The sequence below is a fragment of the Physeter macrocephalus genome, chromosome 17 (genome assembly GCF_002837175.3).
Source record: "Physeter macrocephalus isolate SW-GA chromosome 17, ASM283717v5, whole genome shotgun sequence".
Taxonomy (NCBI): domain Eukaryota; kingdom Metazoa; phylum Chordata; class Mammalia; order Artiodactyla; family Physeteridae; genus Physeter; species Physeter macrocephalus.
The window spans coordinates 1,336,180-1,357,546 of NC_041230.1; the positions used below are offsets into that span (position 1 = coordinate 1,336,180).

General features: G+C 41.3%; 2 protein-coding genes across 5 annotated transcripts in view; both read left to right on the top strand.

Annotated features, from left to right (window-relative positions):
• LOC102988601 (zinc finger protein 432) overlaps positions 1 to 10,607 on the top strand; it is a 28,998-nt gene extending 18,391 nt beyond the window's left edge. For 3 of the 4 annotated variants that reach the window (XM_028477755.2, XM_055079154.1, XM_028477756.2), the window contains 3 exons: positions 2,332 to 2,458; positions 4,304 to 4,399; positions 8,668 to 10,607. In XM_028477755.2, the coding sequence (XP_028333556.1) occupies positions 2,332 to 2,458; positions 4,304 to 4,399; positions 8,668 to 10,388 (1,944 nt within the window). In that variant the 3' untranslated portion in view covers positions 10,389 to 10,607. Of the gene's footprint in view, positions 1 to 2,331; positions 2,459 to 2,493; positions 2,535 to 4,303; positions 4,400 to 8,667 lie in introns of those variants that run through there. The other variant, XM_028477759.2, reaches the window with a different exon arrangement.
• Positions 10,608 to 15,693: 5,086 nt separating this feature from the next.
• The window catches only part of ZNF614 (zinc finger protein 614), a 17,870-nt gene continuing 12,196 nt past the window's right edge, over positions 15,694 to 21,367 (top strand). Inside the window, exon 1 of the mRNA XM_028477765.2 lies at positions 15,694 to 15,822. The gene's annotated coding sequence lies outside the window, so the exon portion shown is untranslated. The remainder of the gene's footprint in view (positions 15,823 to 21,367) is intronic.

Genomic DNA, 21,367 nt, shown 5'->3' on the forward strand with positions numbered 1-21,367 from the left:
AATTCCTGAGATCTTCATATCGCTTCTCTTTTTCTCTATAATCTCTTTCAAAAACTACGTAGAGACCTATGTTAGACCTCACTGTATTCTCCATATTTAGTAAACTCTCCTTTATATTTTCTATCTTTTTCTGTGTCTGCTTCATCTTTAGTTATTTTTTTAAATGCATATTCCAGGTCACTCGTTGTATTTTCAGTGTATCTAATATGATGTTAGCCTTTTGTGAAATAATAAGATGCTGCCAGCCGCAGCGGGTCCTCAAAGCGCAGCAACAATCGACGAGAGGGGGTAGGGAACTGAGAGCACCAAGGTATGGGATCAGAAGGGCACAAACAACTGATGGTTGCAAGGCAAGTTTAATAACAAAGCATAGTCATATATATACCCCTAAAGCAGGGACTTTGTATAAACATTGTTCTGTAGAACTGGTCTTTTATCTCGGCTTAGTCGCCACCATATCTGCAGGGACTTTGCACAGTCATTGTGCCCTAAAAGAAAGGAATGCCACTGCCTCGCGGGCTCGGTCTCAGCGCCCGGGGCGCGGCGCCTCGAAAGAACATCCTGCTGCTCGCAGGCGCGGACTGGCTCTGGGGAGCCGGAGCGCGCGGAGCGGGTTTATTGCTTGTTCCACAAAGGCACCAACTTCCCCTCCAGGGTTGCTTTTCCTAGCTTTAGGGAACAACCAGGGACTCTCAGTAACTGAGCAGGTCCCTGGAGCGATCTGGCCAAAGGCCATCTCCTTTTTTACGTTCATACCACAAAGTCCAGGATGCATACCAAGGAGAGTACAATCGGGCCCTGAGGTTTATGAGGGTCTTAATGGCGCATTCCTCAGAGGGCAATGCTCGCCACAGCATACCATAAAGTCCAGGATGCGTACCAAGGTGAGTACAATCGGGCCCTGAGGCTTAGGAGGGTCTTAATGGCGCATTCCTCAGAGGGCAATGCTTGCCACAATAAGAAATATACACATTGGTCTCTGCCCCTAGTTCCTGACATAGAGCTCCTTATAAATAGGGGTACTCTGAGAATCTTCTGGTCTTTGACCCCAATTCCTAGCACAGAGCCCCTAAAATCCTTGTAATTTCCTAAATAATAAGAGTACTACGAGCTCCCATACAACATCACTTATATGTGGAATCTAAAATATGACACAAGTGAACTTCTCTACAAAACAGAAACAGAATCACAGACATAGAGAACAGACTTATGGTTTCCAAGGGGGACTGGAGGTAATGGAGGGATGGAATAGGAGTGTGGGATTAGCCGATGCAAACTATTCTATTTAGAATAGATAAACAACCAGGTCCTACTGTGTAGCACAGGGAACTTATATTCAGTATCCTGTGATAAACCATAATGGAAAAGAATATGCGAAAGAATATATATATAACTGAATCACTTTGCTGTACAGCAGAAATTAACACAACATTGTAAATCAACTATATTTCAATAAAAAATTTTTTAAAAAGAATACTAAGAGCATATTTTGTTGTAAAATTTGGTCTTTGATCCTGGTTTCTGATACAGAGTTCCTAAATCCCTTGGAATTTCCTGGGTGATAGGAGTGCCTTTCTTTCTAATGAGGCAACACTTGAAGGGGTCCAGAATGGGACCTGGTTACCAGAAAGACCAAGCCATGATCAGAAGCTTGGAACCTTCCATCCCATTCCCCATTATCCACAGAAGAGGGAGGGGCTAGAAATACAGTTAGTGATCAATCACGCCTACATGATGAAGCCTCCATAAAAATCCCAAAGGTATGGGGTTTAGAGAGCTTCTGGGCTGGTGAACACATGGAGGTGCTGGAGGGGCACCAAGGAGAGGGCACGGAAGCTCCAAGCTCCTTTCCACATACCTTGCCTTGTGCAGCTCTTGCATCTGGATGAAATCTGTATCCTTTATCATATGCTTTTATAATAAACTGGTGAACAGTAAGTAAACTTTTCCCGAGCTCCCTGGGCTGCTCCAGCAAATTAATCAAAACCAAGGAGGGGGTCACTGGAACCTCCAATCTATAGCTGGTTAGTCAGGAGCACAGGTGACAACCTGGACTTGCATTTGGCATCTGGAGTGGGGTGGAGGTGGGGTCTCATGGGACTGGGCTCTTACCCTGTGGCATGTGATGCTCTCTTCAGGTCGATCATGTCAGAACTGAATTGTAGGACACACAGCTGGCGTCAGAGAATTGCTTGGTGATGTGTTTAAAAAAACGTACACATAGGAATTGGTGTCAAAATCATAGAAATATGAGCAGGACAGCTTCCTTTATATTCCTTATGAGTCAGTCAAAGAGAAACACTCGCATTAAACAGGACTCTGTTATTACAGGAAACCATGTCATTCAAGGATGTGGCCGTGGACTTCACGTGGGAGGAGTGGCAGCTCCTGGCCCCTCTTCAGAAGGACCTGTACCGGGACGTGATGCTGGAGAACTATAGCAACCTGCTGTCCGTGGGTGAGGACGGCTCCCCTGGGTCCCTCAGAGTACCGGGACGTGATGCTGCAGAACTATAGCAACCTGCTGTCCGTGGGTGAGGACGGCTCCCCTGGGTCCCTCAGAGGGTCTCCAATCAGTGGCCTTTCCTTCCTCAGCTGCTTACACTTCCAAGTCACTGCAGTGCCCTAATGGCAGATTCTCAGTGCCTCCTCTGGCTCCTGATAAAAGGGTGTATACAATGTGCCATGAGTTGTTTTTACTACCAACACAGCTGACACCAGATGTGTGGGTTTTCTTCTATCCCCAAAACCAATTCTCCTACTCTCCAGGTATGGACTGGGTGTCCCGAAACTCAGTCCTTTTCTGACACTAACCACCCAGAGTCAGCATCAGATCCCACAGGCTTACGGACTCAGTCCCGCAGGACTGCCCTCACTTCAGACGCCAGTCGAACGTATTGGGTACCCAGGGTACCCACACTTCTGTCCGACTTGACCTTAAATTGGGCATTCCCATTCCCCATCCCTCACGTTTGGTAATTTGCTAGAACGGCTCACAGAACTCAGGAAAGCACTTTACTTACCATTACCAGTTTATTATAAAGGATAATAGCCAAATGGAAGAGATGCCCAGGGTGAGGTATGGGGGAAGGAGTGTGGGCCTTCCATGCCCGCTCCAAGTGTGTCACCTTGATGTGATCACCAACCCGGAAGCTCCCCCAACCTGGTTTTTTAGGAGTTTTTGTGGCAATTTCATTGTGTAAGGGTGATTTCTTAAGTCTTTTGCCATGGGTGATTAACTCAATCTCCAGCCCCTTCCCTCCCCATGGAGGGGTTAGGGAGTTAGAGCTGAAATTTCCAACCTTCTACCCATGGCTTGGTCGTTCTGGCAGCCAGCCTCCACCCTGAAGCTCTCTAGGGACCCCCAGCCACCAGTCTTCTCATTAGCACACAGAAGACACCCATCACTCTGGACACCAAGGGCGCTAGAAGTTCTTGTGTCAGGAACTGGAACTTAAACCAAATGCTGTAACAGAAGAGGTTCCTGCCAGCCCGTCACATAGGAAATAACAAGGGCTTTATTTTATTTTTATTATTTATTTATTTTAAAATTTTATTTATTTTTGTTGGCTTTATTTTAATTAATTAATTATTTATTTAAAGTTTTATTTATTTTTGTTTGCGTTGGGTCTTTGTTGCTGCATGCGGGCTTTTCTCTAGTTGCGGCAAGCGGGGGCTACTCTTCGTTGCGGTGCATGGGCTTCTCATTGCGGTGGCTTCTTTTGTTTTGGAGCACGGGCTCTAGGCACACAGGCTTAGTAGTTGCTGCACGTGGGCTCTAGGGCACATGGGCTTCAGTAGTTGTGGCTTGCGGGCTCAGTGATTGTAGCTTGTGGGCTCTAGAGCGCAGGCTCAGTAGTTGTGGCACATGGGCTTAGTTGCTCCACAGTATGTGGGATATTCCAGGACCAGGGCTCAAACCCGTGTCCCCTGCATTGGCAGGTGGATTCTTAACCACTGTGCCACCAGGGAAGTCCCTATTTTTATTTTTTGGTTGTGCCACGTGCCATCTTAGTTCCCTGACCAGGGATCGAACCCATGCCCCCTGCAGTGGAAGCACAGAGTCTTAACCACTGGACCACCAGGGAAGTCCCCACAAGGGCTTTAGAAGCTCTGTGCCAGGAACTGGGGGCGGAGACCAAATATATATTATTATATCACAGTATCCCATGAGTCTCTCCTGCGTGAAAAGTCTCCGCTTGGCAGATGTGAAAACCGGTCCCTCAAATGTAACATTCTCCCGTCCCCACAGACCCCATCCCTGTTCAGTGGACTGAGGTCTTCTATCGTTTCCCATGAACAGGGTATCGGGTCAGCAAACCAGATGCACTGTCCAAGTTGGAACGAGGGGAAGAACCGTGGACAATAGAAGATGAAATCCACAGTCAAACCTGTCCAGGTGAGTGAGGGTCAGCTGGGTAACTGCAGACATCATAGTCAGTCAGTGCGAGAAGGCTGGGAGGGCGTCTGAGGATACCGTGCCTCCGTGTATCTCTTTCCCCATAAAAGAACTTTTAGGTCTTGAGAGGTAAATATACCCCTTTTTTCTCTTCTGAGATCTGTTCCTTGCTGATTTTATTTTACATCTTGATTTTTGTTTGTTTGCCTCATTTTCTTCTTCCTTGGATTCTGTAACCCTCTCCTTTGAACCTTGTCACAAATCCCTTCCACCTCCCTGGCTATGAAATTCCAGGCCTCGCTCCAAGGAGAGATCTTTGAATTCATCACTGTTTTCTGACTACTGCACTCTCCTGCCCCACTGAGAAAGACAGACTTTGCTTCCTGACATCCAACTGCACCTTGTATTTTGCGCCCTCACAGTAACCTAGTCTATGACTGTGCATCAAGCCAGCTCCTTAGTTTCTCCACCACACTGCCCCCCACCACCATTCTGAGGTTCTTCAAAGGTATTGCTTTCCATTTTCTCAAAATTTTCCTTCAGTCTCATGAATTAAGCTCTATCTGTTTTCTGGCTGAGACTCCAAATTGCTGTCTCCCTTACTATTGTCTATATTGTCTATACTTTGAGTTCTAGATGTTCTAGATCTTTTACTGGCCTAAGATTTCTGAGTTCCTGCATGAGGAATAGGAATCATCTTCTCTCCACAAAAAAACCCTTTCCACCATCCTATTTTAATGTTAGATACTCTTTTAATATTGCACATCTTACCCTGTCCATGCTGGTATTATCTTGAATGTTATTCTCTGCCTATGGAGTTCTCATCTTAGAGGTCTCTGCTATTGACTGTTTTAACTAGAAAAGACTGTTTTACATCTACATCAGTTCTGCCTAAGTCGCAGCTTATGTCTCCTTCAGTTTACTTCCTTCATACATTTGCTATTTCTGATTTTCCTTTGGCTCATCTTAGGTGTTAGCATTGTATTCATTTCCCTAAATCATTTGTTTTTCCCATTCTTGTTTTTTTTAACAGCTTTACTGAGATAATTCACATATGCTACAATTTGCCAACTTAAAGCATACAATTCATTGTTTTGTAGTATATTAAGAGAGTTATGTAACCATTACCAACAGCAACTTTGGAAGATTTTCATCACTTTATAAAAATTTCCTCCTAAGCCTTTCAGCCCTAGGCGAGCACTAATCTACTTTCTATCTCTGTAGATTTGCCTGTTCTGGATATTTAATATAAATAGAATCATAAACTATGTGGTCTATTGTGAAAGACTTCTTTTATTTATCATAATGTTTTTGAAATTCTTCCACAGAAGTTCTAACATGTATCTGTAATTCATTCCTTTTTATTGCCAAATAATATTCCATTGTATGGATATACCACATTTTATTTACTCATTTATCTATTGATGGACATTTGGGTGGTATGCACTTTTTGGCTTTTTAAAATTAATTTGGACCCTTCTTGGAAGGCTCCAAATGTGGTGCTTCCAGACTCATGGTCGGCATTATATCCTCCCAGCCATGATGTGTGATAATACACAGAGTATTGCCAACCAAAGGCTCAGCCTTTGGTATCCAGAGTTTTCATTGGGATTCAATCACATATTTCCCACATGTCTTTCACCCCTCCAGAAGTCAGGCTAATACCTATAGTCTCCATTTCCTCCAAAGGTTGTAACTGATATGGTGTGGCCCAAAGCCCATGTCATAAATCACATTGTTAGACTGTCTGGTGGCCAAAGCCACCAGGCAAACAAAGACACTCCTATCAGGCAGGACATTCCAGGGGCCTAGAGATCACCTCCCAATAGCCAAGGGCAAGGGCCAGACCTCTCTTTGGGTGAGGTTCAGTCTTCACTGAAGGTAACTGTACAAATGAACAATAAAGGGATTCCTTTAGAAAAACAGAGGAAATAGAGCTTATAGTAATACAGTCAGAGTGGGAATGACAGCATGATATGTACAAGGTGTATCTACATTTTGAATTAGGAAGATGATGCCATGAGTTAGGAATGAAGGCATGAAATAAGAAATGTGCAAGCCCATGGGATTGACTATCAAAAGAGAAGCCTGAAGTCAAGCAAATGAAAGCCAGTGTTAGAAGGTCTCTTCAGGAGGAGGAGTGGAGTGGAAACATGAATCCATGGAATATTCACGGTGATGTACACTTTTCTTGCCAGGATGACTGTTTGGATTTGCTATGTGAGTAATTGAGGTAGCATAGTGGAGGGTTGGTAGGTTTTGTATTTTTATAGCTTTAGGCTGTCTTACCTTTTACCTGGGTGGCCGTAGGATAGCAATAATAAGGAACAGTCAGATGTTCTTAAAAAAAAAAAAAAAACCTGAAGGTAAAGCTGACACAACCTGGTCTTAAAGGAGGAAGTTTGTCCTTTAGTACAACCTGTTGCCAACCTAGATGCAAATGTAGACTTACTGAAGTAGATGCTGCTGGTGGCAAGGGAAGAGTTTATTAGGGACGTTGACATGGGAAAAATTTGGATACGACCTCTCTACTGAATGCAGAAAGTGATTGAAGAAGGCGACAGTTTCCATATTCCATTAGCTTCCGAAGATGACTACATGGTACACGGCCAGTTGCAAAATTTCCTAACAGTCATTGTTGCCCTGTTTCACTATGAATGGAACATAGGATAACGTGACACAGATAGACTAAAGGTTAGAGTTTTGATTATATGAGTTATCCACTAATATGTTTGATGTTTTTGGAAAGTTAGTTTGATGGTGGTCTACAGAAGCAAATTTAGGAACAGGATTACAACACAAGAGATTATCTCAGTTTACAGTCCTTTACAGTTACTTGCCAGGTTACAAATACGTTTATTGTATACACCTCAGTATGCATATTTCCCTGACTTCTAGTCAGAATTTGGATCCTCTAAGTGGGCTTAAAAAATCCCCAAACTCCTGAGTGTTGGAATGTCTAAGACGTTGGTTCTGTACCGTCATCATCTTTCATTCTACATGTCCTCCCAACACATCCAGTCCTCTTTTCTTGAATAGTATGCACATATTATTTCCACATTGTTTCCTCCACTTATACCTCCACTTGGATTCTTGATTTCTGTACTACACATCTAATATCATCTCAAAGTTTAGGTTCCACAATGCACACTTTTTTTTCCTACATGTGGATTTCAGTAATCTTCTTCCTCATCACAATTGGAGATGCTTTTACCAAGCCATTGGCTCAGGCCATACAGTTAGCAGAGTAATCCTGGGTTCCTCACTTTAAAAGACCACTCTCTGCACTGACCCCATCAGTTAACCTTGCTTTTTCTTTTTTTTTTTTTTTTAACATTAAAAAAAATTTTATGGCTCTGTGGCATGCAGGATCTTAGTTCCCCGACAAGGGATAGAATACACACCCCCTGCAGTGGAAACACTGGAAGTCTGGAGTCTTAACCACTGGACCGCCAGGGAAGCCCCAACCTTGCCTTTTCTTTATGCAAGTATTCAACATATCCTCATTTCCTCCGCTTGCCACCATCTCCATTGCTCCTTCAAACCACATTTAGCAATCTCCAACTCCCTAGTTTTTTTCTTTCCTTCTTTTTCATTTGGGTTTCTCTAACAGGAATTATGAGAAGTGAAAGTAAGTAAGGCATATTTTATATATCCCAAACGCCAACACAGTGCCTTGCACCGGGAGCCATTCAATAAATAGTTTTGGAGTGAACAAATGCAACCCTCATCATTTTGGATCAGTTATCTCTTCCACCTCTGTGGTCTTGTGTTTTTTCAAGTTCTGTTCCTCCATACCTTCTCCTTTGCTGCTAACAATGACTTGCTTGGCAGTTCCCTGGTGGTCCAGTGGTTAAGACTCCGTGCTTTCACTGCTGTGGGCCTGGGTTCGATCCCTACTCAGGGAGCCAAGATCCTGCAAGCCGCACAGTGAGGACAAAAAAAAAAAAAAAAAAAAAAAGACTTGCATGTATTTTACTACCTCTGCATGTTTTGCAATTTCCTATTTAGAGAGCAGCCAAGTCTACATAGATTGTTAACTGCCTAACCTTATTGGTACATTAACTGTTTTTTTCCTTTTGGTTTGTTTATATTATTGTGTTTTTACCATGTGTAAGAAATAAGGAACATTTATACATGGTGTTTCCTTTATACTGTTATCATAGGGTTGCCACTAAAGTGCCATTTTTTAAAAAAACCAAGGAATTTTTAAAACAATCTTATTCCAAACAATAATAAAAAGGGCTCATTGTTCTCTTCTTTCCTAGAAACTGGCAACGTTGGTAATCATCTGCAGGGTGAATGGGAAAATGAAAGAATGCTGAAAGGTATAGAACAATACCAGGAACATAATGCATTTGGAAATCCTGTTCCTCAAAGCAAAAGTCATTTCTCTTTCAGGCAAAATCATGATATGTTTGAGTTCTATATGAAAACTTTGAAATCACATTTAAGTTTAGTCAGCCAGGGCCAAAGCTATAAAATTAAGAACTCTACTAAATGTAATGGAGATGGGAAATCATTTCTGCAATGTAAGCATGAAGAATTTCATTCTCCAGTTCAATGCCCTGTAAGTGCAAAATCCATCAGTAGTAAGTCCCAAGTCATTAAGCACCAAGGAACTCACAATGCAGAGAAAGCCCACATATGCAGTGAATGTGGGAAAGCCTTTTTTAAGAAGTCTCAGCTCACTGACCATCAGAGAGTTCATACAGGAGAGAAACCTTATGGATGCAGTATGTGTGCAAAAGTATTCTCCCGAAAGTCCAGGCTCAATGAACATCAGAGAATTCACAAGAGAGAGAAATCCTTTATATGCAGTGATTGTGGAAAAGTCTTCACCATGAAGAGCCGTCTGATCGAACACCAGCGAACTCACACTGGAGAGAAACCTTACATATGCAGTGACTGTGGAAAAGGCTTCCCAGGGAAGCGTAATCTCATTGTACATCAGCGAAATCATACTGGAGAGAAATGCTACGTATGTAGTGAATGCGGAAAAGGCTTCACTGGGAAGAGCATGCTTACTATACACCAGCGAACTCATACAGGAGAGAAACCCTACATCTGCAGTGAATGTGGGAAAGGCTTTACCACAAAGCACTACGTCATCATACACCAACGAAACCATACAGGAGAGAAACCCTACATATGCAATGAATGTGGGAAAGGTTTCACCATGAAGAGTCGTCTGATTGAACATCAGCGAACTCATACAGGAGAGAAGCCATATGTATGCAATGAATGTGGAAAAGGCTTTCCCAGGAAGAATAATCTGATTGTACATCAGAGAAATCACACAGTAGAGAAATCCTACTTATGTGGTGAATGTGGAAAAGGCTTCACCGTGAAGAGCATGCTCATCATACATCAACGAACTCACACTGGAGAGAAACCCTACATCTGCAGGGAATGTGGGAAAGGCTTCCCGTTGAAGAGTCGGCTTGTTGTGCATCAGCGAACGCATACGGGTGAGAAACCTTATAGATGCAGCGAATGTGGGAAAGGCTTCATCGTGAATAGCGGACTGATGTTACATCAGCGAACTCACACTGGAGAGAAGCCCTATATATGCAATAAATGTGGAAAAGGGTTTGCCTTTAAGAGCAATCTTGTGGTACATCAGCGAACTCATACTGGAGAGAAACCCTTTACATGCAATGAGTGCGGAAAAGGCTTCACGATGAAACGCTATCTCATCGTACACCAGCAAATTCATATTGGAGAGAAGTCCTATATATGCAGTGAATGTGGAAAAGGTTTTGTCATGGAAACAGAGCTCATTTTACATCAGCGAATTCATACTGGAGAGAAACCTTATGCCTGCAATGAATGTGGCAGAGGCTTCACTGTGAAAAGCCGTTTAGTCGTTCATCAGCGAACTCATACAGGAGAGAAACCTTTTGTATGCAGTGAATGTGGAAAAGGCTTCTCCTCAAAGAGGAATCTCTTTGTACATCTGAGAACTCATAATGGAAACAAACCTTAACAAAGCAATGAATATAGTCACACCTACAGGAAGAAAATATGCCTTGTCCAACATCAGAAGGTTTCACACAGGATAATCTACCTTTATATGTACTGACTGTGGAAAATCCTATTCATAATTGGTATTGGTCTCATTACCCACCAGAAAATTTACACAGGAGACAAACTGTACGTATGCAATTAATGTGAGAAAGCCTTCAACACAAATTCAGCACCCGTTGTACAAAAGACAGAGACTCTGTGGATTCAGCAATTGGGGGTAACCTTTCTCTCATTTGTCAAGCCTTGTTAATACACATGAGAAACGTATAGGTCAAGGTACATAATCCTTTGCAGTGACTCTGAACTCATTATATACAAGTGAACTTGTTCAGGGTACAAACCATGATAGTTCAGTGAACTCATTAAACATCAGTGTGCTCTACTTGACTATCATCAGTGTAGACTAGCCTGTTGCTAGATTTCACCCTTGGGAAACTATGGAATTTGCATAGGAGTGAAATTTAATGAATGCAGAGAATGTGCTAGTGCCTTCAGTGTTAAGTTACCTCACACTATATGTCTAAATTAACATGTAGGAAAAAGCTCTGATACACAGGATGCAGAAGAGGCTTCAGGAAACATTTCTAGGTAATTATATGTCTGAAAAGTATATATTAAGATAAATCTTATGAATGGAGAGCCTAAGAAAGCCTTCTGTGGGAATAAAAACCCTATCTCATCAGTGATCATAACAGATCACCAGTGAGCTCATTCATAGTAGCAATATGATGATAGTAGAAATAAAACCTCAATAGTTGCCTGATATGCATGCTGGAGAAAAATTTTCAGATGACAATGAATATGGCAGGATTTCGGTGATACATTCTGCCTCATTGCTTCTCATGAATTCATACAGAAATAGACTAGTTTATGAACCCACTAAATGTGGAGTAACTTTAGCAAAATATCAGAGAATACTGAAGGAAAGAAGCCTCATGAAAATGACATATACTTGAGTTTTCTCTCAGAAATCTAAACTTATTGTACACCTGATGTCCATTTTGGGACACAATACCTTGAACCATATTATCAATGATTCCATAATTTTAAAGTGGGCTCTTCTGAACACAAGCCCACCTTGTGTTTAGGATTTTAATGTTATATACATTAAATTTTAATGTTATATTCAATGCAGGAGTGTTCTGTGCCCACCTCATATCATTATATGTTTCGCTCTTGCATTTGTTAGACTCTAAATTCATCTTTCAGTCTGTGTATTTCAAAAGGAAAAGGAATATATTCATATATGTAATTCAACGTGTTTGGATGTATTTATCTAAGTTTATAAGTAGCATTAAGTAGTTTACAAAAACACCTTAAAAATGATTTTTCTAAAATTTGTTTTGAAATAGTTTTAGACTTACAAGAAATTACAAAATATACAAAGTTCCCGAATACCCTTACTCAGCTTCTTCAGTGATATTATCTTACATAACCATAATACATCATCAAAACCAATAAAATGACATTGGTACAATACTGTTAAGTAAACTATTAGACCTTATTTGGATTTCAATAGTTTTTGCATGCACTAATTTGTATGAGTTTTGTTTTGTTTTGTTTTTTGATATATAAAGTTCTAAGAAATTTTATCTCATATATAGGTTTCTGTAAACCCCACCACAATCGGGATGCAGCATTGTGCCAACACATCCTCCTGCTACACTCTTCCCCCAACCCTGACCCATGGTGACCACTGATCACACTCCATCACTCCAACTTTGTTATTTTAAGAATGCTATTAAAATGGAATCATACAGTGTGTATCCTTTGAGATAGACTTTATTTCCCTCAGCAAATTGCCCTTAAGATCCATCCAATTTGTTGGGTGTATAAATAGTTTTACTTTTGGTTACTGACTAGTAATCTTTTGTATGGATGTACCATGGGTTTTTTTATGTGTTCACTGTTGACGGATGTCTGGGTTGTTTCCAGTGTTTCACTGTTTTGAATAAAAATCTATGAACATCTGTGTACCCAATTTTATGTGAACGTAAGAATTTGTTTCTTTGGGATAAATACCCAGGAGTCATATGTATATGTTACGCTTGTGTTTAACTTTGTAAGAAACTGCCAACTTTTCCAGAGTGGCTGTACTAATTTACATTCCCACTAGCAGTGTATGAATGCTCCGGCTGTTTCATGTCTTTTCTAGCACTTGGCACTGTCATATTTGATTCCAGCCATCCTATCAGGGGTGTGATAGTATATAATGATGCCCTTACTTTACAATTCCCTAAGAGCAAATGATATTCGACACTTATATACAAATTGAGAACCATATCAGGTAAACTTGTCATGTTTGCTTTCAACAATCCAACATAATTTTTAAAACTCAAAAGGAGAATAGCCTATTATATTTGATGATATATTCACCCTTGCCATTCCTTTTTCTTCATTCCTGATGTCACATGTGTTTCATATGTTTCCTTCTGTTATTTCTTTTTTGTCAGAGTCTCCTTTATCAATTTTTTTTGAGAAGGTCTACTGGCAACAAATTCTTAGTTTTCCTAGCAGTAGGGCTCTTCTTGTCTCTATCCAGAGTTATTTCTTTGATATAATAAGGATATTTAGTTCAGTTTACAAATGGTGATTCCTGCTTTTGGGGAGGGGGGAGAAAAAGGACATCTGCCAGACAGTACTGTGGCAGTATTCAATCTATGTTGAATACTATACCAATTCTATGTTGAGTAATTCATTCCTTTAAAAATATTTTTTGAGTATCTAGACTGTGCCAGGCACTGTTTTTGTCACTGGAGACACATCAGTGAACAAAACAGGCAAAGCCATGGCCTTCATGGAACATATAGTCTAGTGAAGGTGACTGAGTAAAATAAATACACATCAGAATTTCAGTTCTGTTAAATGCTGTGGAGAAATATTAAGCCTAGTATACAGGCTGTAATGGAGGAGCTATTTTATTTTATTTATTTTGCGGTACGCGGGCCTCTCACTGCTGTGGCCTCTCCCGTTGTGGAGCAGAGGCTCCGGACGCGCAGGCTCAGCGGCCATGGCTCACGGGCCCAGCCGCTCCGCGGCATATGGGATCTTCCCGGACCGGGACACGAACCCGTGTCCCCTGCATCGGCAGGCGGACTCCCAACCACTGCGCCACCAGGGAAGCCCTGGAGGAGCTATTTTAGAAAGGGTTTCCAAGGAAGGCTATTCTGCACAAATGCAATTTGAAACAATACCTAAGTGTACTGAAGGGAGCCAGCCAGCATAATATTTATGAGCCAAGAACACTCCAGATCTGTTTCCAAGTGTTTTCTCTGGGCTTCCTGCCTCACCACGACCTAAGCCAGAACCTGTGGGACTGGGACCCAGGGCTCTGGGTTTATAAAATGAGCTTTCTGATCTATATTTATTTATTTACTTGATCTATATTTAAATTTGAACATCTCTGCCCTAATTTCTGGATTAGTGCTCCCACCCCCACCCCACACTGTCACAGGATGGATTCTGGGCAGATATTCTACAGCAAAGAATTAGACATGAGGGCCCCAGCAACCAGGCCCTCAGATGCTAGTATCTTGTCCTTCTGTGAACCTACACATTGTTGCCATGGCAAGGTCACAGCAGCTCATTCCTGAAACTGATCAGTCAGGATCCCAGAATGGGCTGCCCAGGCTGCCCTGAGTTCTCTGGACCACATGTGTAACTCTACTTTCAGAGCTTGACATCTCAGGTGAATGCGGCTAAAATTTAATCCCTGAAGGGAATGTAATATTATTAAGAAATTATGAAAACAATTCTTCATGTATAGAAATTAGAAAACATATATAAACAATAAAGAAATTTTAAATCACCCATATTGTACCTAAGAGCCAAACACTGTTAACAATATATTCTCCAAATTTCAAATGCATGTAAGTATATTTTTACAAAAGAAAAATGAGACTAGTCTCTTTATATTTACTATATTATGAGCATCTACATCATTCAGTATTCTTCTAAAACTTTTCTAAAATCGACATTTTTATAATACTAAAGTAATACATAATTATTATACAAAGATATATTAACAATGGAGAATTGCAAAAATTGGGAATGTGAAAACTTCTGATATGCTCTACCCATAAGCAAAAACCCTAAAGTAATCCAAGCTAAATATTTTATTTAACTAATCGCAATTTTCAAAAAGACAAACACTTATGGTTTGTTCCCATAAAAGGATCATAATATATGTACTATCCTGCAGATGAGTTTTATCCTCTTAAGAGTATTTACCTTTCCTTATTTATACTGACAATCTTTCATTGTTATATACTGTTATGTTGAATGGATGTTCCATAATTTACCAAAGTATTCATCTATCATTGTACATTTAGGTTTTTCTTTTTTATTACAAAAGCCTCTGTGGTTAATATTAAGAAAACTTTCACCAAATAAATTGTTGGAATATAATTGCTGGGTTAAAGAGAAAAATTTAAATTGGATCCAGGTTGCCTTCTAAAAGTCCTCTTTAACTTAAATCCTCTACAATTAAACCTCCCACACCTGCATAAAAACATTTTAAAGTGTGCTCTTTTTTTAATTTGTGAGCTATGCCAAGTATGATAATTGCATTATCTCATAATTCTATATTCTCAAATGTCCCACTGTCACCATTTATTTTTGGAAGGAAACATGTAGTCACTCATTTGCACCTTCACTTCATCCCTTTACTCACTAGAGGTTGCTATGTATCGATCCCACGCAGGTATTAGCATTTTTATCGAACTCTGCCTTATTGGCTACGCCTATACAAAGCCTTACCCACTCCACACACAACCGCTCCCTCCACAAACCTAAGATATTAAGTGACCACTGCTTTTGTCAATTCCGTGGCCCCCGCCTCTCCAGCGATGTCTCGGCTTCTACCTTTTTTAATCTTCCTAAGCAGCCGGGGGTCTAAGCCCTTTTCGGCCATAGGGACACCTGCCTTCTTCTAAGATGGCCGCGCCCATGGCGCTGCAGAGTAACGAATCAGCTCTAAAGTGCACGAAGGGCGCCGCCATGTTTCTTTGTTCCTCAGCCGGCTGAACGCGCCATGTTGGCCTTGGATAGGCATCGGTCTCTGAAATCTTACGCAGTTAGCACAGCATTGTTGACCATCCCTCGCAACCGGCAGGTATTGATAAAAGCATTAAGGCCAGGAATGATTTCGATGTCTTCCTACAGCCGTTATGGCCCCCGCCCGTCGGAAACGCCGAGGTGGGCGGGGCCATGTTACGTCATAGAGCGGAGCGCGCGGTCGGAATTCGGAAATCCGGCAGCGCTCGAAGGTCCTTGCCAGATTGCCTGGTCCCAGCCGGTCTGCGTCCCTAGGGACCGCTCAGGAGGGCATCCGAATAGCAGGTGGGCTCAGCCTTTTATCGCTGCCAGTGGTGTCTGGAGGGGTTTGGGATCAGGTGAGTCGGGTTGTGGGCTTGGATTCACGGCCTCTTGGGTCTGTGAAACGTGAGCGCGTGTGAAGGACTTTAATTGGGATTTTATTTAGAATCATTCCCAGAGACGTCTGGACGTTAGTGATGGGGCTTTTGGCAGTCAGTGATTAAGAGTCTGAAGAAATGATCAACCGAAAGTCCGACTCTGTCAGAGTTTGGAGTCCACTTGGATCACTCTGCTTGTGGGACTCGGGTTGAGAGCTGTGGTGGAAAGTTTGTATCGGTGAACGCGGTGTCTCGTCCGGGTTCGCGATTTAACCTGGGACTCAGTGTTAGAGAGGCCGGGTTAGGGAGATGTCCCTGTTGGTTTCTTGGGAATGTTTGGAGTTTAGACTGGCATTTAATATGGCACTCAGTCATAGAGACGCCTGGTGGGGGCTCTCAGTATTTGAGGAGGTTCAGGGTCAAACCTTGAAAGCCAGAAACCGACTTGAAGGCTGCATTTCCCCAGTCAATCCAAGTACAGTTCACTCCTAGACTGTCCTCACGGACCTTACTAACAACTTTGTCTCCCCACATCACCACTCTTCTCGCTGTCCTCACAAAATTCAATGTGGTTCGGAGTGATCTAGTGCTAAGTTTACTATTTTTAATGAAATTTAATGTAGTTTTCGTTCTTCTTGTCTCCAAGTTTACTATACTTCTTTTGGATATTTCCGTTTAGGGCCATTCTTACTCAAGTAAAAGCATTTCCTTTACCCTATATTCTGTTCCGCAGTGAGAACTTTTTTTTTAATGCTAGGATTTTTTTTACATTTGGGATAATCTGTATAAACATAAGGACAGTTGATTGTATCACTTAATTTCTCCGATCTCAACATATTTGCATTTGAGATATTTATACTTTTTAAAAATAGTTTCAGGGGCTTCCTTGGTGGTGCAGTGGTTAAGAATCCACCTGCCAACGCAGGGAACATGGGTTCAAGCCCTGGTCTGGGAAGATCCCACATTCCGCGGAGCAACTAACCCCCTGCGCCACAACTACTGAGCCTGTGCTCTAGAGCCAGAGAGCTGCAACTACTGAGCCCGCGTGCCACTACTGCTGAAGCCCTGGTGCCTAGAGCCCGTGCTCTGCAGCAAGAGAACCATTGCAGTGAGAAGGCTTCGAACCACACCCCGCTCGCTGCAACTAGAGAAAGCGCGCGCCACAACGAAAACCCAATACAGCCAAAAATAAATTAATTAATTAATTTTAAAAAATAAAAATTGTTTCAATAGTATCAACACAGGTTGGTGAACCAGTGGCATGGTGTCTGGAATCAAATGTATTCATTAATGTAAGTAGTATTGACATACAGTATTTAAAAATATTCAATTATAATTTCAGTAACCCATTTTGACTTTCTGATTACTTTCTGATTCTACCACTCCACTTAAAATTTTATGGTACCTTTTTTGTTTTGTCCCAGAGGTTTCTGGCTACCTTTATTTCTTGGTAAACTCTTTTCCTTGACCTTTTTTTTGCAATTTCAGTTGGTGGGATTTTTTGTTTTGTTTTTTCGTACTGTAGAAAAGGAAGTCTTTTTTTAAAATTTATTTATTTTTGGCTGTGTTGGGTCTTCGTTGCTGCGCGTGGGCTTTCTCTAGTTGTGACGAGTGGGGGCCACTCTTCGTTGTGGTGCGCCGGCTTCTCATTGCGGTGGCTTCTCCTGTTGCAGAGCACGGGCTCTAGGCGCGCAGGCTTCAGTAGTTGTGGCTCGCGGGCTCAGTAGTTGTGGCTTGCGGGCTTAGTTGCTCCTCGACATGTGGGATCTTCCCGGACCAGGGCTCGAACCCGTGTCCCCTGCATTGGCAGGTGGACCCCCCCATCACTGCGCCACCAGGGAGGTCCCAAAAAGGAAGTCTTTTTTGTTGTAGTTTTATTTACTATAAAATTCACCAAGTATAAGTATACATTTCAGTAATTTTAACTGAGTTTCTAGGGTAGTGCAACCGTCAGCACAATCCACCTTTAAAACATTTCCATCACCCAGAAAGTTGTCTTGATCCTCTGTGCACTCAGTTTCCACCCCTACCCGGAGCCACACACAACCACTGATCATCTTCCTGCCTCTATTGATTTGCAATTTCTGGACATTTCATAGAAACAGAATCATAAAATATGTAGTCTTCTGGGGCTGTCTTTTTTTCATCTAACATAATATATTTGAGGTCTATCTATGTTATAAGTATCAGTAAGTTTTCCTTTTTTTCCCCCAAGTGATTTATTGAGGCAAAATTGATAGACAATAAGCTGCACATATTTAAATCATACACATTAGCAAGTTTGACATACATACTCATGAAACTGTCACCACAATGAAGATAGTGAACATACCCATCACCTAAGAAGTTTCTTTGTGTCCCTTTTTAATCCATCCTTCTTATATTCCCCACACCTCCCCAAGCAACCACAAATCTGTTTTTCATTACTATAGGTTAGTTTATAGTTTTGAAAAGTTTTATGTGAATGGAGTCATACAGTGTACACTCATTTTTATTCTGACTTGTTTCACTCAACATTAATATTTTGAGATTCATCCTTGTGTGTATCTATAGTTTCTTTTTATTGCTTTGTATTCCATTGTAGGAACATTAGTTCATTCTATAGAGTTTATTAATTCACCTTTTAAAAAAATATATTTATTTATTTATTAGGCTGTGCCGGGTCTTAGTTGTGGCACACGGGATCTTTGTTGCCGTATGCGGGATCTTCGTTGCAGCATACGGGGTATTTAGTTGCGCCATGTGGGATCTAGTTCCCCAACCAGGGATCAAACCCAGGCCCCCTGCAATGGGAGTGCAGAATCTCAACCACTGGACCACCAGGAAAGTCTCTAATTCACCTGTTGGTGGGTAGTTGTGTTTCCAGTTTTTAGCTCTTACGAATAAAGCGTCTGTGAACACTCATGTTCAAGTCTATAGTTACATGTGTTTTTCTTTCTCCTGTGTAAATCACGAGTATTTTAATGGCTAAATCATGTGGTAGGTGTATGTTTAACTTTTAAAGAAACTGCTAAACTGTTCCCCAAAGTGGTTGTACTTTATATCTAGGAGAAGCAGATGGATGGCAGTTGGGTGGCTCCACATTTTGTATCGTCTTTCTTTTTTTAATTAATTAATTAATTTATTTATTTATTTATTTATGGCTATGTTGGGTCTTCATTGCTACTCACGGGCTTTCTCTAGTTGCGGTGAGTGGGGGCCACTCTTCACTGCGGTGCGTGGGCTTCTCATTGCGGTGGCTTCTCTTGTTGCGGAGCACGGGCTCTAGGCGCGCGGGCTTCAGTAGTTGTGGCATGCGGGCTCAGCAGTTGTGGCACATGGGCTTAGTTGCTCTGCGGCATGTGGGATCTTCCTGGACCAGGGCTCAAACCCATGTTCCCTGCATTGGCAGGCGGATTCTTAACCACTGCACCACCAGGGAAGCCCTCGTCTTTCTTTTTAATTGTAGGCATTCTAATAGGTGTGGAGCAGTATCTTGCGGTTTTAATTTGTATTTACCTAATGATGGTTAATGATATTGAGCATCTTTTCACGTGCTTAGCTGCCATCCATATATCTTCCTTGGTGAAGTATCTGTTCAAGTCTTTTGCAGTTTTCTGTTGTGTTTTCTTGTTGATTTTTGAGAATTCGTTATATGTTCTAGCTACAAATCCTTCCTTTACCAGTTACATGCTTTACAAAGATTTTCTCCCAGTCTTTTTTTTTTTTTTTTTTTTTTTTTTGCGGTACGCGGGCCTCTCACTGTTGTGGCCTCTCCCGTTGCGGAGCACAGGCTCCGGACGCGCAGGCTCAGCGGCCATGGCTCACGGGCCCAGCCGCTCCGCGGCATGTGGGATCTTCCCGGACTGGGGCACGAACCCATGTCCCCTGCATCGGCAGGCGGACTCTCAACCACTGCGCCACCAGGGAAGCCCTCTCCCAGTCTTTGACTTGCCTTTCAACATTCTCTTAACAATATGTTTTGAAGAGCAGAAGGATTTTGTTTTTATGAAGTCCAGTGTATGAACTTTTTTTAAAACAAATAATCCTTTTGGTGTTGTACCTAAGAATCTTTGCCTAACTACAAGATTAGAGGATTTTTGCCAATTTTTTCTTCTAGAAGTTCAGATTTTTTATTTTAGGTGTTTCATTTAGGTTTATTATCCATCTTGAGTTATGTATATGGTGCAATGTGTGGATCCAAGTTCTTTTTTTAATTGTTTTTTCTTTTGATATTCATATCTACTTGTTCCAGCAACATTTGTTGAAAAGGCTTTCTTTTCTCCACTGTATTGCCTTTGCACCTTTGTGAAATGTCAGTTGGCTATATGCATATATATGTGGGTCTTAATCTTATTCTGGACTCTATTCTGTCCCATTCATTTGTTTATGTTGACATGAATACCACCCTGTCTTGATTACTGTAGCTTGATATAAATTCTTGAAATCAGGTAGTGTCAACCCACCAACTTTGTTCTTTTCCACAGTTGTTTTGGCTATTGTAGACCTTTTGCGTTGCTATCTGAATTTAAGGATCAGGCTGTCAAGTCGCTACAGAAAAACTTTCCTGGGATTATGAGTGGGATTTTATGACTCTATAGACTAATTGTGGAGACTGGTCTGGTTTATTTCAGAAAATGATTCTTTTTCTAACAAGCTACATCTCTCCATTTATTAAAGTCTTTACAGATTTCTCAGTGGTATAGTTTTCAGAATGTCTTCTGTATTTTTTTGTTATTTTTTTCCCATAAGTATTTCACATTTTAAAAATTGTATTATAGATAGTATTGTATTTTTTAAAGCTAAATGGTCTCATAGAATGAATTGGGAAATATTCTCTTCTCTTCAATTCTATTCCTGAATGATCCATTGGATGTATATAATGAATTTTGTTTGTCAAATCCTAGTTTGAGACTTTGATGAATAATGTTGCTACATATATTCAGGTGCAAATTGGACATGTTTTCATTTCTGTTTGTTAAATTCCTCTGAGTGGAATGGCTGGTTCCTAAGATAAGTGGGTGTTTTACAAAGTTTCAAAAGTGCCTGTACCAGTTTACTATTATTGTATGAGAGTTCCAGTTTCTCCACATTCTCATCAACACTTGGAATTATTAGTCTTTTTTAATTATATCTAGTTGGCCTGTACTAGAATTTCACCATCATCTTAATTTCCCTAATGACAAATAATGTTGATCATCTTTTCATGTGTTTATAGACATTGATATGTCTTCTTTAGTGTAATGTCTATTCAAGTCTTTTCCCATTTTCTAAATGGGTTGTCTTCTTAACAAATTGAGTTTTTTGAGTTCTTTATATATTCTGCGTAGAAGTACTTTATCAGATATATGACTTGCAAATTTTTCTCCCGATTTGTAGCTTACCTTTTCCTTTATCTTTATAATGTTTTTTTTTTTTTTTGCGGTACGCGGGCCTCTCACTGTTGTGGCCTCTCCCGTTGCGGAGCACAGGCTCCGGACGCGCAGGCTCAGCGGCCATGGCTCACGGGCCCAGCCGCTCCGCGGCATGTGGGATCTTCCCGGAC